This window comes from Colobus angolensis, unplaced genomic scaffold (assembly GCF_000951035.1).
Source record: "Colobus angolensis palliatus isolate OR3802 unplaced genomic scaffold, Cang.pa_1.0 Scaffold176, whole genome shotgun sequence".
Taxonomy (NCBI): Eukaryota; Metazoa; Chordata; class Mammalia; order Primates; family Cercopithecidae; genus Colobus; species Colobus angolensis.
Genome location: NW_012114888.1, coordinates 4,678,825 through 4,693,407, shown reverse-complemented (window position 1 = coordinate 4,693,407; position 14,583 = coordinate 4,678,825). Strand labels below are relative to the sequence as shown.

The following is a 14,583-nucleotide window of genomic DNA, read 5'->3' as shown; positions in this document are numbered from 1 at the left end:
TACCAAATGACAATTTTCTAACTCTTATTATTTCTTCTGTATTTATTGTCATTTTACTATGAGGCAAACCTTCTTTATCTCCTTTATTTACAATCATGAATAGAAAATTTTTATTTTTATGGGTTTTTATTTTATTCAGTGAATATTACTGTCATTATTTCTATGCTCAGTTGTCCCTGAGTTGGCCTTTGAGAGTCCCTTTAAGCTGGCTTTTGTGTCCTTTTGACACATCCCTATAATTTTCTGAACATTTTCTTTAGAAAAAAAAAATTATAAAGAAAAGAGATTTATTTGGCTCACAGTCCTGCAAGCTGTACAAGAAGCATGATACCAGCATCTGCATCTGGTGAGGCCTCAGGAAGCTTCTACTCATGGCAGAAGGCAAAGAGGGAACAGGTATGTCACATGGCAAGAGTGGGAGTACGAGTTGGGGAGGGAGGCACCAGATTCTTTAACAACCGGATCTCGTCTGAACAAATAGAGTGAAAAGTCACTCATCACCAAAGGAATGGCACCAAGCCATTCATGAGGGATCCATCCCCATTACCCAAGTACCTCCCACCATGCCCTCCCTTTAACACTGGGGATCACATTTTTTTTTTCTTTTTGAGACAGTCTCTCACTCTGTTGCCCAGGCTGGAGTGCAGTGGCGTGATCTCAGCTCTCACTGCAACCTCCACTTCCTGAGTTCAAGCAGTTCTCATGCCTCAGCCTCCCGAGTAGCTGGGATTACAGGTATGCACCACCACTGCCAGCTAATTTTTGTATTTTTAGTAGAGATGGGTTTCACTATGTTGGCCAGGCTGGTCTCAAACTCCTGACCTCAAATCATCCACCCACCTTGGCCTCCCAAAGTGCTGAGATTACAGGCATGAGTCACCACATCCAACCGGGATCACATTTTAACATAAGATTTACAGGGAGAGATACCCAAACTATATCAGTCCTAAAAGTGGAATTTTAAGGCTTTGGTAGGTTTGGTCCATTTCTGAGCTCTGGGCATTTTCTTATTTTCTGGCACAAGATGTTCCAGCCTTCATCTTTAACTTTACTTGCCCTAGCCCTGGAATCAGCCATTTCTCCAAGGAGCTCTGGTTCCTGTTAATGGATAATTATATTTAGAAACCAAAATCTGGGTGCTAGCTGTGCTCATTACTGCTGGGGCATCATTACTTCTAGGCCCTTTCAGTGAACAGAGATGTGTGTATGGACATATATATCTACATCTATATGTCTACATCTGTATGTGTACACACATACACCACACACACATACATACATACATACTTTGAGTTCATATAGCATCCTGGGAATCTTAGTCATCCCTCATTGCATATTTGCATCTCCCTTCTTTAACAGTGAGAGCACTGATTCCTAGCATCAATAATTCACTCATTTGTTCAGTCTACAGTATACATAGAGTCAGAATTGCTGCACCCACATCACTGTGGAAAACCAACCTGCTGAATATAATACACAATTTGTTTGTATGCTTTTTATCTTTAGACTAAGGATAATGTCAGGATCTCAACCTCTGCTTTCTTATTGTTTCCATTTATTTGTCTGGTTGACCATTGCCTATCCCTTTACTTTTAGCCTTCTTGAATCACTTTGTTTTAGTTGTATTTCTTGTATACAACATACAGCTGGATCTTGCTTGTGAGTCAATCTGGAGATCTTTTTTTAATAAGCCTTCTTAAGGCCTAATCACATTGATTGATTTGGCTGGTATGTTTGGTCTAAACTGACATATTGTTTTATTTTATAATCATTATGTATATTATGTTGCATATACATAATATACATATACATTATATTCTGTATTAGTCAAGGTTCTCTAGAGGGACAGAACTAATAGGATAGATGAATATATGAGGGGGGTTTTATTAAGGAGTATTGACTTGCACGATCACAAGATGAAGTCCCACAGTAGGTTTTCTGCAAGCTGAGGAGCAAGGAGCCAGTCTGAGTCCCAAAACCTCAAAAATAGGGAAGCCGACAGTGCAGTCTTCAGTCTGTGGCCAAAGGCCCTGGCAAACTCTGGTTTAAGTCTAAGAGTCCAAAAGCTGAAGAACTTGGAGTCTGATGTTTGAGGGCAGGAAGCATCTAGCATGGGAGAAAGATGAAGGTCGGAAGACTCAGCAAGCCAGCTCCTCCCACCTTCTTCTGCCTGCTTTATTCTAGCTGCCCTCATAGCTGAATAGATGGTGCCCACCCAGACCGAGGGTGGCTCTGCCTTTCCCATTCCATTGACTCAAATGTTAATCTCCTCTGGCAACACCCTCACAGACACACCCAGGAACAATACTTTGCATCCTTCAATCCGATCGAGTTGACATTCAATATTAACCATTATAAGTCTGCCCCTTGCCAACTTAAAACTGTACACATCTCCTGAAATCACACATAAATCTTCAAGTAAAGACAATAATAAGGTCATAATTACTCCTAACATGATACAGCTATCCCTGTCACAACTGGAAGCACACTGATTCTTAGCCTAAATGCTGTTACATAAAGTTAACAACAATTAAGTGCTGATATGAAGTCAATAAATCTTATGTCACATGATAAAGAAAAAAGGAAATAAAATGAAGATATTTTCTTAATACAGGTGTAAACATGCACAGACATATTTTTAACAAAAGGAGGAAATCCTCATGACAATTACAGTCCTCCTTTCTGCAGCTGCTCATGTGGTCATAGCTGATATTGATAACTGCCTTCTTCTATCCATTCTGTATTCCCCTTGCCTTCAGCAAACCCCTCAGTGGGTTGTGGTGTTTTACCCAGTAGAGTGACCCAAACCTTCTTTCCTGAAGAGTCTGGGCCATTTGTAGTCCTGCCTGGAATGGGTTGGTGTAGTTTCCCATTGACCTTAATCACAGGGCATGGTAATACTAAGAGATGCCCTAAGGGATCTCCTGTATTCCACACATACTCTTCTTTACCTCCATTGTGGAGTATTAGACTGATTTCATCTTGATAGTGTGGGTCAGTCACCCCAGCCAACACCCTTTGTAGCCTGTTGACTTAAAGGTAGGAGGAGCCCAAAGTGGCCAGGTGGCAATCTTAACTTCCAGTTTAACTTAACTTCCACAACGATGGAATCATCGTTGTGTCTCCTGGTGGCAGCATTTTTCCCTCTGGAACTAAGATCTCTAGGCCGGCAGAACATAATGTTGCAGGAACAGGAAGCAAAACTTTTGCTAGTGGGTCACTAGGGGTGATGGTGAATGGTGCCACTTCCACTTCCATACCTTGATTCAACTTAAGGGTTCTCAGTATACACTCAGGTTTAATAATTTGGTAGAATGACTCATAGAACTCAGGAAAGTAAATACTTACGATTACAGTTTTATTATAGCAAAAGGATACAAGTAGAACAAAGGGAGAGAGGCATAGGGTGAGGTCTCAGAGGGACCCAGCCATGAAGCTTCTGTTGTTCACCTTCATGTCACCCTCCCAGCACACTGAGATGTGACAGTATGCACGGTATTGCTGACCAGGGAAGTAGTATTGTTGACAAGGGAAATATAGATGTATTTTCAGTCTTTGTAGTTTTTATTTCCCATAAATGTAATATATAAATGTAATCATGCAGTATGCAGCCTTTTGAGTCTGGCTGCTTTCACTTAGCATAATACATTTGAGGTTCATCCATGTTGTTGCATAAATCATTAGTTCTCTCATTTTTATTGCCAAGTGTTATTATATTGTATGGAGGATTCCAGGTTGTTTATCCATTCACTGGTTGGAAAGCCTTTGATATGTTTCTAGGTTTTGATCATTAAAAATGTAGCTGCTATATAAATGTTCATGTACAGGCTTTTGGGTTTACTTAAGTTTGCATTTCACTGAGGTAAATAAACATAGGAGTGGGATTACAGGGTTGTATGGTAGTATATGCTTAACTTCATAAACAACTGGAAAATCATTTTCCAAAGTAGCTGTGTGCCATTTTGCATTCCTGCCTATGACAGGAGAGGTGCAGTTGCTCTACATCCTCACCAACACAGTATTGTCAGTTTTTTCCCCATTCTAATAGGTGTGTAGTAGTATCTCATTGTGGTTTTAATTTACAGTTCCCTCGTGCCTAATGATGTTGAGCATCTTTTTATGTGCTTATTTGCCATCTGTTTATCTTCCATGGTGAAGTATCTCTTTTGCCCAGTTGTTTTAATTTTGAAAGTTTTTTTTATATATATTCTCAATACAAGTTATTTGCCAGATACTTGATTTGCAGATATTTTCTTCCATTCTGTGTCCTTTTAATCTCTTAACAAGTGTCTTTTGAAGTTTGGTGTCACATCTAAGAAATACTTGTCCAACCCAAGGTTAAAAAGAGTTTCTTCTTTTTCGAGTGCACAGTGAACCTGCTTCACAGCATGCAGTTCATTCATTTTCATTACTACACAGCATTCCATTGAATGATTGTGCCACAATTTGCCCATTCTACTGTTGATGGACATTTGGATTTGATCTGTGATCTAGTATTAGAAATAGTGCTGCTATGAATATCCCTATATTTGTTTTCTAGAGCACATGTGCCTGATTTTCTCTAAGATGTGTACCTAGGAGTAGAATTGCTGGGTCATGGTGTATGCAAACCATTAACCTTTGTAAATAATGCCAAACTGTTACCAAAGCGATTATACCAGTTTATATTGCTGCTAATAGTGTGTAAGAGTTCTCATTTCAACACAATATTATGTGATTTTAGTCTGTTTAATTATAACCTTTCTTGTGGGTGTATAGTGCTGTCTCAATGTGGCTTAATTTTTCACTTACCTGATTGCTAATGGGGTTGAGTACATTATCTTATGTTCATAGATCATTTGGTTTTGCTTTTTAGTGAAGTACCTATTCACTTCTCTTATCCATTCTTTTGTGTGTGTTTCTTATTGATTTGAAGGGACTATTTTATATATTCTAGATACGATACCTTTCTCCCTCATGAAGATTGCCAGTAATTTCCCTATCTGTGGCATGCCTTTTCATTGTAGTACTTTTGATCTTGTAACACTTGTCTTTTCCTTTATGAGGAGTGCTTTTCATGTTTTGTTATAGAATTATTTCCCTACTCCAAAGCTTATGAAAACATTTTCCCATATTATTTTATAGACACTTTCACAGTAGATTTACAATTTACCTGTAGCTGATTTTTACGTGTGGCTAGAGGGGTTAAATTTCGTTTTCTCCATATAGATATCTAATAACCCATTCACATCTATTGAAAAGGTCATCTTCTCCCTGCTGCTTTACTGTGCCAACTTTGTCATAAATCAGGTTTGGATTCCCCTTTTAGTTCCACTGGACTGTTTGTCTATCCTTGTGCTGATATGGCATTGTCTCAAATATTCTCTTACTGACTTTTTTTTTTTTTTACCATGATTTGTGATTCTCCCACAAAGTAGATCACTAACTTGATATGAAATAGACATCCAGTATTGAGTCGTCATGATGAACCAGGAACCCAATCAAAAGTTCCCCTGCATTTTATCCTCATCACCTAGTGGTCAGAATTTTAAAATAAAAGGAATGTACCATTACAGGGGCTAGTGACATTTGAAGATGTGGCTGTGGATTTCACCCAGGAGGAGTGGCAGTACCTGAACCTGCCACAGAGGACCCTGTACAGAGACGTGATGCTGGAGACCTACAGCAACTTGGTCTTTGTGGGTAAGAATGGCTTCCTTAGGTAATTTTACTATTTATGATTATTGCATCCAATGGAAGGCATTTCTTTTCTCAGTTTTCCCCTTTTCTCTCCTGAAAAAGTGTTTGTAAGCTCAAAATGCAGGTTAAATCGTTTGACTTTACCATTATGTCAAGCAATAGATTCCTTGTGCTGCCCCTAATATGTAACTTCTTCTGTCTCAGAGGCTCTGAAAGCCAAGGAGGTATCACTGTCATTTCTCATCAACAGGGCAGCAGGTTACCAAACCAAACCTCATCCTCAAGTTGGAGGTAGAAGAATGCCCGGCAGAAGGAAAAATCCCATTTTGGAACTTTCCAGGTAAGTGGAATTTTGACCCAGGCTCTGGGGACATGAAGTTCTACCCTGTTAGTCAGAGGTGAGGCCCTCTGACAGGGCTTTCAGGAATATCTTAGGAAAAGGTTCTGGCCCTTGGCACTGTTGGAGGACAGGAACATGAACACCTCAGACACAAAACTGACACTCCCACTGTCCCCCATACACCAGGCCACTCTCCCTAAGTTGGTGCTTACCTGCAAGTTTCTGCACAGTTCCTTTTGTCCCATATGAAAGTGTCTTTTAAATGCCACAACCTCCTGGCCCTGCCACTTTCACGACTGTCACCTGTCACTGACTTATCTGAAGCCAGGCCCACGTTAGTCACAGGCCTGGACTCTAATGTGCCAATTTCAGATTGAACAACCTGAGTCCAGTCTTCTCATTCAGTTTAGATATTTGTCAGATTTGCTCTCCTAAAACATCTTGGTTATCTATTTTTTAAAAGTAGCTTTATTGAGATAAAATTCACATACCATAAAATTCACCCTTTTAAAGTATACAATTCAGTAGTTTTTAGTGTATTCACAGAGTTGTGCAACCATCACCACTACCTAATTCTAGAACATGTTCATCACACTGAAAAGAAGCCTCTACTCCCTAGCAGTCACTCTCTCTTCCCTCTTCCCCTCACTCTCTGGCAACCACTGATCTATTTTGTCTCTATGGTTTTGCCTGTTCTAGAGATTTTATTTAAATGGAGTCAGACAAAATGTGGCCTTTTATGTCTGGTTTCTTTCACTTGGCGTGTTTTCAAGGTTCATCCACATTGTACCATGTATCAGTACTTCATTCCTTTTTATGGAGGAATAAAATTCCATTGTTAGGATAGAACACATTTTGATGGTCCATTCGTCAGTTGATGGACATTTTGCTTGTTTCTACTTTTTGGTTATTATGGATGATGGTGCTGTGAACGTTGATGTACACATTTTTGTGGTGATACATGTTTTTCTTTCTTTTGAGTAGATACATAGGATTGGAATTATACCATATGGTGGTATAAAAGGAACTGTGTGTTTAACTTTTTTTTTTTTTTTTAGAGATGGAGTCTTGCTCTGTCACCCAGGCTGCAGTGCAGTGGTGCAATCTTGGCTCACTGCAGCCTCCGCCTCCCAGGTTCAAGCAATTCTCCTGCCTCAGCCTCCCGAGTAGCTGGGACTACAGGTGTGTGTCACCACGCCAAGCTAAATTTTTGTATTTTTAGTAGAGATGGGGTTTCACTGTGTTAGCCAGGATGGTCTCGATCTCCTGACCTTGTGATCCGCCTGCCTTGGCCTCCCAAAGTGCTGGGATTACAGGCATGAGCCACCGCACCTAGCCCCACTGGAATAATTCTATAAAGAGAAATTGCTTCTCATCTATTATTTGGCTACCATGAGTTACATATCATACAGAAAAGACAGGCTCAGTGATTGAGCTTTTCCATTTATTTACTAGTTTTCAAAATAATGAATTGATTTTGTAGCATCATCCAAAGGTGACCAATAAGTTATATCTTTTTTGTGAATCATTTATGGACTTATGGGTGTATACATTTCTATGTTTTAATCCATTGTCTTATTTTCCGTATTATACATGACACTGTCCCATCTTTGGCCAGTGGAATCTCCTTCAAGTTGGCTCCTGAGTCTTTGGTAGCTTCCTTGCTTTCTGGTGTTACAACATGTCCCAGGCTCCATTTGTATATTTCCTGCCTCTGACCTAGAATTGGTGATTTCTCCAAGGGACCCTGGTTCTTTTTAGTGGAAAATAATGTTTTAAGCCCATGATTTAGAGGTTAGAGAATTGTTTCAAGGCCGTTTCATTGACAGAGCTAGGAACTATTATGTATAAATTTTTTACAGAAAAAATATCTTGTGTTCAAATTAATATTTCCAAATCAAATTTTGGGCTTAAATGTTTTTAATTTATTAATCTTACATCTGACAGTAGTATTGTTAGTATTCTTCTTGAGACTGTTGCTTGTGTATAGCGAGTTGAGTGAATTTAGGTAATCATTTCTGTGCCATTGAGAATCAGGACTTTTCAGCATGGTCATTAGCAAATGCAGCAGAAAGAATATTTACTATTATTAAGGAATCCTTTTATGTTCAGTTTTGCTTTATGATTATATAAAATAGTTACAAAAGATTTACTTGGTTCCAAAATCAATACAGAAAACAAGGTATATTCAGAAAAGTCCAGCTTCTTTCCCTTTCCATTCCATTCCCTTCCTTCCTTCCTCATAGGTAATCTTTATTAAAATTTAAAGGTTTATTCTTCCATCATTTTTTACAACATGAACCTGTAGGAATATATATTTATTCATTTCCTACTATGCACAGTGTTTTAAACATTTTTAAAAGTTTTACTTTTAGTTGACACATAATTGTACATATTTATGTAGTATGGTGTGATGTTTTGATACATATATACAGTGTGTCATGATCAAATTTGGGTAGTTAGTATATTCATCACATCAAACATTTGTTTCTTTGTGGTGAGAACATTCAAAATCTTTTCTTTTAGCTATTTTGAAAGATACACTATATTATTGTTAACTATAGACATCCTGCTGTGCAATGTAACACTGAAACTTATTCCTCCTATCTAACTATATCTTTGCACCCATTTACCAACCTTTCCCTATCCTCTCTTCCCCTCTTCACCTCCCAGTGTCTGGTCACTATTCTGCTCTCTACTTCTATGAGATCAACTCCTTTAGCTCCCATATATGAGTGAGATCATGCAGTGTTTGTCTTTCTGTGCCTTGCTTATTTCACTTAACATAATGTCCTCCAGGCTTATCCATGTAGCTGCAAATAACAATATTTAATTCCTTCTTATGGCTGAATAGTATTCCATTGTATAAACAGATGACATTTTCTTTATCCGTTGATATTCCTTGATGGACACTTAGGTTTGATTCCATGTCTTCTAATACCTTTCTTGCTTCCTTCAAACCTCCACTCCAAGTTGTTTTTCCCTCTTTTAGCAAATGATCTCATCTCATTCCTTGCTGTAAAAGAAGCAAAGTGATGAAACTAATACCATATCATAACACACAAACACACACACTTACACCACACACCACACTTTAAAAACCCTTCAGCTTCCCTGTCCTATGGCTCAAAATAACCTCCAGCATCACCCAGTTTTTCCCTTTGTTTCCTGCCTCAGGTAACAGTGTATGCACAGTTTTATTCACCATTTTTCACTTAATATTCTATAACATGTTAAATATATAAAGATACTCTTTACAGTAATGTAGTGATTCTTAAAAATCATAATAGTAGTAGTTGTAATAGTAATAGTGGTGGTAAACAATTTAAAGCACTTCCTGTGTACCCTGCAAGCCCTGTTGTAAGTAATTTAATTCTCTCAACATCCATTTGGGTGGGCACTGGTATAATTCCTTTATGGGTGGGGAAGTAAGATACAAATAGTTTAGATCACTTGCCTGAGGTCACAGACCAAGTGAAAGGTTGAGCCAGGATTTTCTCCTGGGCTAGAGAGCCCAGGACCCTAACCACATAGGCCATACTGCTTCTTACCACCTAAGAAGGTTCAGATTCAGCAGATCTTTGGTGGAGCTTGGGTCCCATGGAGAGCATTTTGTAAAAAGTTCTTCATATGATTTTGTGTTCATCCCTGGTTAAGAACTAATGCTTAGCTAGCCAAAGAAAGGAAGTCACAGGAAGAAAAATCACAGCTGCACAATCCATGTTAAAATTCAGGATATTATCACTCTAGCAAAACGTTAACACTATTGAATCTAAGTGGTAATATGAGTAATTGTACTCTTTCAACTTTTTCTATGCTTGAAAATTTTCATATAAAAATTTGGGGAAAAGTAAGAAGAAAAGTAAACTGTAAAAAAAGATTAAGAACTCACCATATGTACAAAAAGTACTTGCCATAGATTTAAAGACGTACCACTAAGAAAGAAAAATTGCCACCAATTAACCTATGACATTGATTGTAAGGTGCATCTGAATTCAGAGATGTTAAAATGTGAAATAATGTGCTGCTTGCAATTGATGAAATGAAATTAAGGGCAAGGCTTTGCAATTTTAACTGTTTAAATGAGTGATACAGATGACTGACTACTTTAGAAGTTAATAAAAATTTAAGTTATATAGGAAGATCAGAGTAAGCTTTTTAGAAAAGACTGACCTGCCTCTTGAAAGTTATCTAGATTCTGAATATAGCAAAATACAGAACACAGGGCTATGTGGGTGATGGAACATAAAGAAGGGTTTGGAGTACAGAATAGGCAGAGGTTTTAGTGGGAATAGAATAGACAGGAGCAGAGAAGGTGGTGTTGAAGAACTGTGAATGGAAGCTTTGATGGATACACAGGTGAACCCAGATTGGGCAAATATTTTTAGCTTTTTGTTTTTGTCAAGCTAATCATTCTATATTTTTCTTTCATTCATTGAGAATGTGGATTTGGTGTTACTATTGTAAGACATGAGTCTGAGAATCATGCTGTTGCATTTCCACCTAGACAGAAATTCTGTAAGTCAGGTACAGTTAAGACTTCATATAATACTGGCCAGGTGTGGTGGCTCATGCCTGTAATCCCAGCACTTTGGGAGGCTGAGGCAGGAGGATTGCTTGAGACCAGGAGTTTGAGACCAGCCTGGGCAACATAGTGAGACTTTGTCTCTACAAAAAATACAAAAATTAGCCAGATGTGGTGGCTCGTGCTTGCAGTCCCAGCTACTCAGGAGGCTGAGGTGGGAGGACTGCTTGAGCTCAGGTGGTCAAGGCTGCAGTGAGCTGTGATTTTGCCCCTAAACTCCAGCCTGGCAACAGACCTGAGATCCTGTTTTTTTTAAAAAAAAAAAAAAAAAGTTTATATGATAACTGAAGATTAAGGGTATAAATTTCCCAGAGTTAATGAAAGTCAGGTGTGATGTATAAATAGAGGTAAGAAAGACTGAGGTGACAGGGTAAGATTGTTCTTGGTAACAAAAAGACCAGCAGGTGGGAGTTTAGTAAAAACTCTCTCTCCAGGAACTCTGATAAAATGAGATGATAGTGTCAGCTTTCATATGGCAGAATAATTCTAAAGAAGGTCCGTTCCATAATGTCAAAGCATAAAGGTGGTTTATTGTACTTCTTTCTAGAAGTCTGTCAAGTTGATGAACAGATTGAGAGGCAACATCAGGATGACCAAGATAAATGTCTGCTGATGCAAGTTGGATTTTCTGACAAGAAAACAATTACCACCAAGAGTGGTCGTGACTGTCATGAGTTTGGAAACATACTTCATTTGAGTACAAACCTTGTTGCTTCAATACAAAGACCCGATATACACGAATCATTTGGAAATAATATGGTAGATAATTTAGACTTATTTAGTAGACGTTCTGCAGAAAATAAATATGATAACGGATGTGCAAAATTATTCTTCCATACTGAGTATGAGAAAACAAATCCTGGAGTGAAGCCCTATGGCTATAAAGAGTGTGGGAAAGGTCTTAGGCGAAAGAAAGGCCTTAGTCTACATCAGAGAATTAAAAATGGAGAGAAACCCTTTGAATGTACTGCATGTAGGAAAACCTTCAGCAAGAAGTCACACCTCATTGTACATTGGAGAACTCATACAGGAGAGAAACCTTTTGGATGTACCGAATGTGGAAAAGCCTTTAGCCAAAAATCTCAGCTCATTATACACTTGCGAACTCATACAGGAGAGAGACCCTTTGAGTGTCCTGAATGTGGAAAAGCCTTCAGAGAAAAGTCAACTGTCATCATACATTACAGGACTCACACAGGAGAGAAACCTTATGAATGTAATGAATGTGGAAAAGCCTTCACTCAGAAGTCCAATCTCATTGTCCATCAGAAAACCCACACTGGAGAGAAAACCTATGAATGCACTAAATGTGGAGAATCTTTCATACAGAAGCTTGATCTAATTATACATCATAGTACCCATACAGGAAAGAAACCCCATGAATGTAATGAGTGTAAGAAAACTTTCAGTGATAAGTCAACTCTCATTATACACCAGAGAACTCATACGGGAGAGAAACCTCATAAATGTACTGAATGTGGGAAGTCTTTCAATGAGAAGTCAACCCTCATTGTGCATCAAAGAACTCATACAGGAGAGAAACCCTATGAATGTGATGTGTGTGGGAAAACCTTCACGCAAAAGTCAAACCTTGGTGTACATCAGAGAACTCATTCAGGAGAGAAACCCTTTGAATGTAATGAATGTGAGAAAGCCTTCTCTCAAAAGTCCTACCTCATGCTACATCAGAGAGGTCATACAGGAGAGAAACCTTATGAGTGCAATGAATGTGAAAAAGCATTTTCACAGAAATCATATCTCATTATACATCAAAGAACTCATACAGAAGAAAAACCCTATAAATGTAATGAATGTGGCAAAGCCTTCAGAGAAAAGTCAAAGCTCATTATACATCAGAGAATTCATACAGGAGAGAAACCCTATGAATGTCCTGTGTGTTGGAAAGCTTTTAGCCAGAAGTCACAGCTCATAATACATCAGAGAACGCACACAGGAGAGAAACCTTATGCATGCACTGAGTGTGGCAAAGCCTTCCGAGAAAAGTCAACATTCACTGTACATCAAAGAACTCATACTGGAGAGAAACCCTATAAATGTACAGAATGTGGGAAAGCCTTTACCCAAAAATCAAACCTTATTGTACATCAACGAACCCATACAGGAAAGAAATCCCATGGAAGAGGCCACACTCGGAAGTCAAAGTTCATGGCACATTAGAGAGCTAATCAACAGTATATATTATGGACACTGAAGGAAAGTTGGGTCAATTTAATTCACATTTTAAAAGTATATTCTGACTTCTGGTTTAAATATGGGAGTAAACTCAGCCTTTCTTCTTTTCATCTCGGTCATAACCCAAAAGCTACGGGAGAAAAAGCAGAAGTGTAATCTCTGTATCTGACAAAATTAGAAGACAGCTGCAATCCTGATAAGAGGGCTGCCACAGGCAGAGGAAATGAAGCACTGGTGCAGGAGATTTCAGAGCGAGCGTGCTTAAGGCTGCAGATGCGAGACAGCACTGGTAAGGACTCTTAGCTGAGGTTCGGGATATACACTGAGGCGTGGAACCATAGACATAACAGTGGTAACAGTGCGTGGGCAGCTAGGAGGTAGGATGTTTCCTAGACCATTTGGGGTCTGAGGAGAAACAGGCTGGGGCCTCGAGAAGGAGTCATTCAGACAAGCCATATTTGTAGAAAGTAGTTTACTGATGGGAGAAACAGTTATGGGGGTGCTGGGGGAAGAGAAGGGACTTTTCCTTGTGAAGAGCCCCACAGCTGCCCCTGTTTACTGACTTGGGAGAAATAAAGTCAGAAAGAACTAACAGATGGGGGGGTAAAAAAATCTCAGTTGTCAAAAAAAACTGATCTGCTTAGAATGTGGCCCTGGTTTCTTTTCCCACATGAACCTCCAGCAAATAGCAAGTCCAGGAAAAACTCTTCTCATTCAAAGAGGAATGATTCAAAAGTAATCAAAACCACAAATGCATTTGGTTTGGGGGCCAGCAATTCCACCTCTAGGAATGTACATACTCACACATGTACAAAACGATGAACATACAGAAGTATTCATTAATGCACTGTTTGTGAAAACAAAAGATTGGAAGCTGTCTAAATGATACCGTATCAGGGTTCTGGTTCCCTAAATTGTGGTATATTCATACAGCCTACTCCTGGGTAGACAACAATGAATAAATAAGGAGAACTAGGATACCATTTATGTAGTGATGTGGGATAACCTTCAGTTTATGTTATTAGGTAGGAAAAACAAGGTTAAGGACAGTGAGTATAATATGCTGTCATTTGTATATAAAAAGGAGAATAATGGTAAGTACATAATTGTGAATTCGTAAGTTATCTCTGGAAAGAGACACAAGAACCTGGTAACCCTGATTACGTTGGGAGGGGAAGGAGCAGTGGTGGCTGTGGGGATGGAATTGAGAGGGAGACAACTGTATCCTTTCATAGCTTTTGAAAATGTGGATGTACTATGTACTATGTGGATGTACTACCTTTTCAAAAATAAAACATTTTAAAAGCTATTTTGTTCTACTGTTATAGTAAAGTCACAGTCTAGGTACAGGATTTTATAATATTTAATATAGACATGCTCAATGTAGAGTTTATTTTTTAGTGAATCAATTGAATAACCAAGCAGATAGAACAACAGTTATTCAATCAATTCCAGAGGCACATAGGCATTATTTTCCTGAGATTGCCAAATCAAGTGATTCTCAGGTCAGCTGGGACCACATTAGGTAACTAAAATAATTGAGACTGGAACATATTTAGTATGCACAGTGACATCTGTGAAAAGATCCTGTACTAAAGCCCACCGAGGACTTTTCATATCTTAACGAAATGATTTTTATTACATCATTCATACAAACGGTTTTTACAAGTGCTGCAAAACACGAATCCATAGAGAGGTTGAATAACTTGCTCCTCTAAGGTCGCACTAGTGCTGGTGATACATATTTTCTAAGGTGAGAGACAGATTGAGAGTGATGGTCTGAATG

General features: G+C 38.7%; 1 protein-coding gene across 1 annotated transcript; it reads left to right on the top strand.

Annotated features, from left to right (window-relative positions):
- The first annotated feature begins 292 nt into the window (after positions 1-292).
- Positions 293-14,106, top strand: ZNF182 (zinc finger protein 182). The gene is made up of 4 exons (XM_011938725.1): positions 293-396; positions 5,556-5,682; positions 5,930-6,019; positions 11,152-14,106. Exons 1-4 carry the CDS (start codon positions 325-327, stop codon positions 12,780-12,782), a joined length of 1,920 nt encoding a protein of 639 aa, XP_011794115.1. The 5' UTR covers positions 293-324; the 3' UTR covers positions 12,783-14,106.
- Positions 14,107-14,583: the final 477 nt, after the last annotated feature.

Bases quoted from the DNA above. Each gene is read 5' to 3' on its own strand.
- ZNF182 (XM_011938725.1), top strand. From the start codon at position 325: ATGATACCAGCATCTGCATCTGGTGAGGCCTCAGGAAGCTTCTACTCA. The intron at 5,683-5,929 runs GTAAGAATGGCT...TCTCATCAACAG, and splicing joins CAGCAACTTGGTCTTTGTGG to GGCAGCAGGTTACCAAACCA. The intron at 6,020-11,151 runs GTAAGTGGAATT...ACTTCTTTCTAG, and splicing joins CCCATTTTGGAACTTTCCAG to AAGTCTGTCAAGTTGATGAA.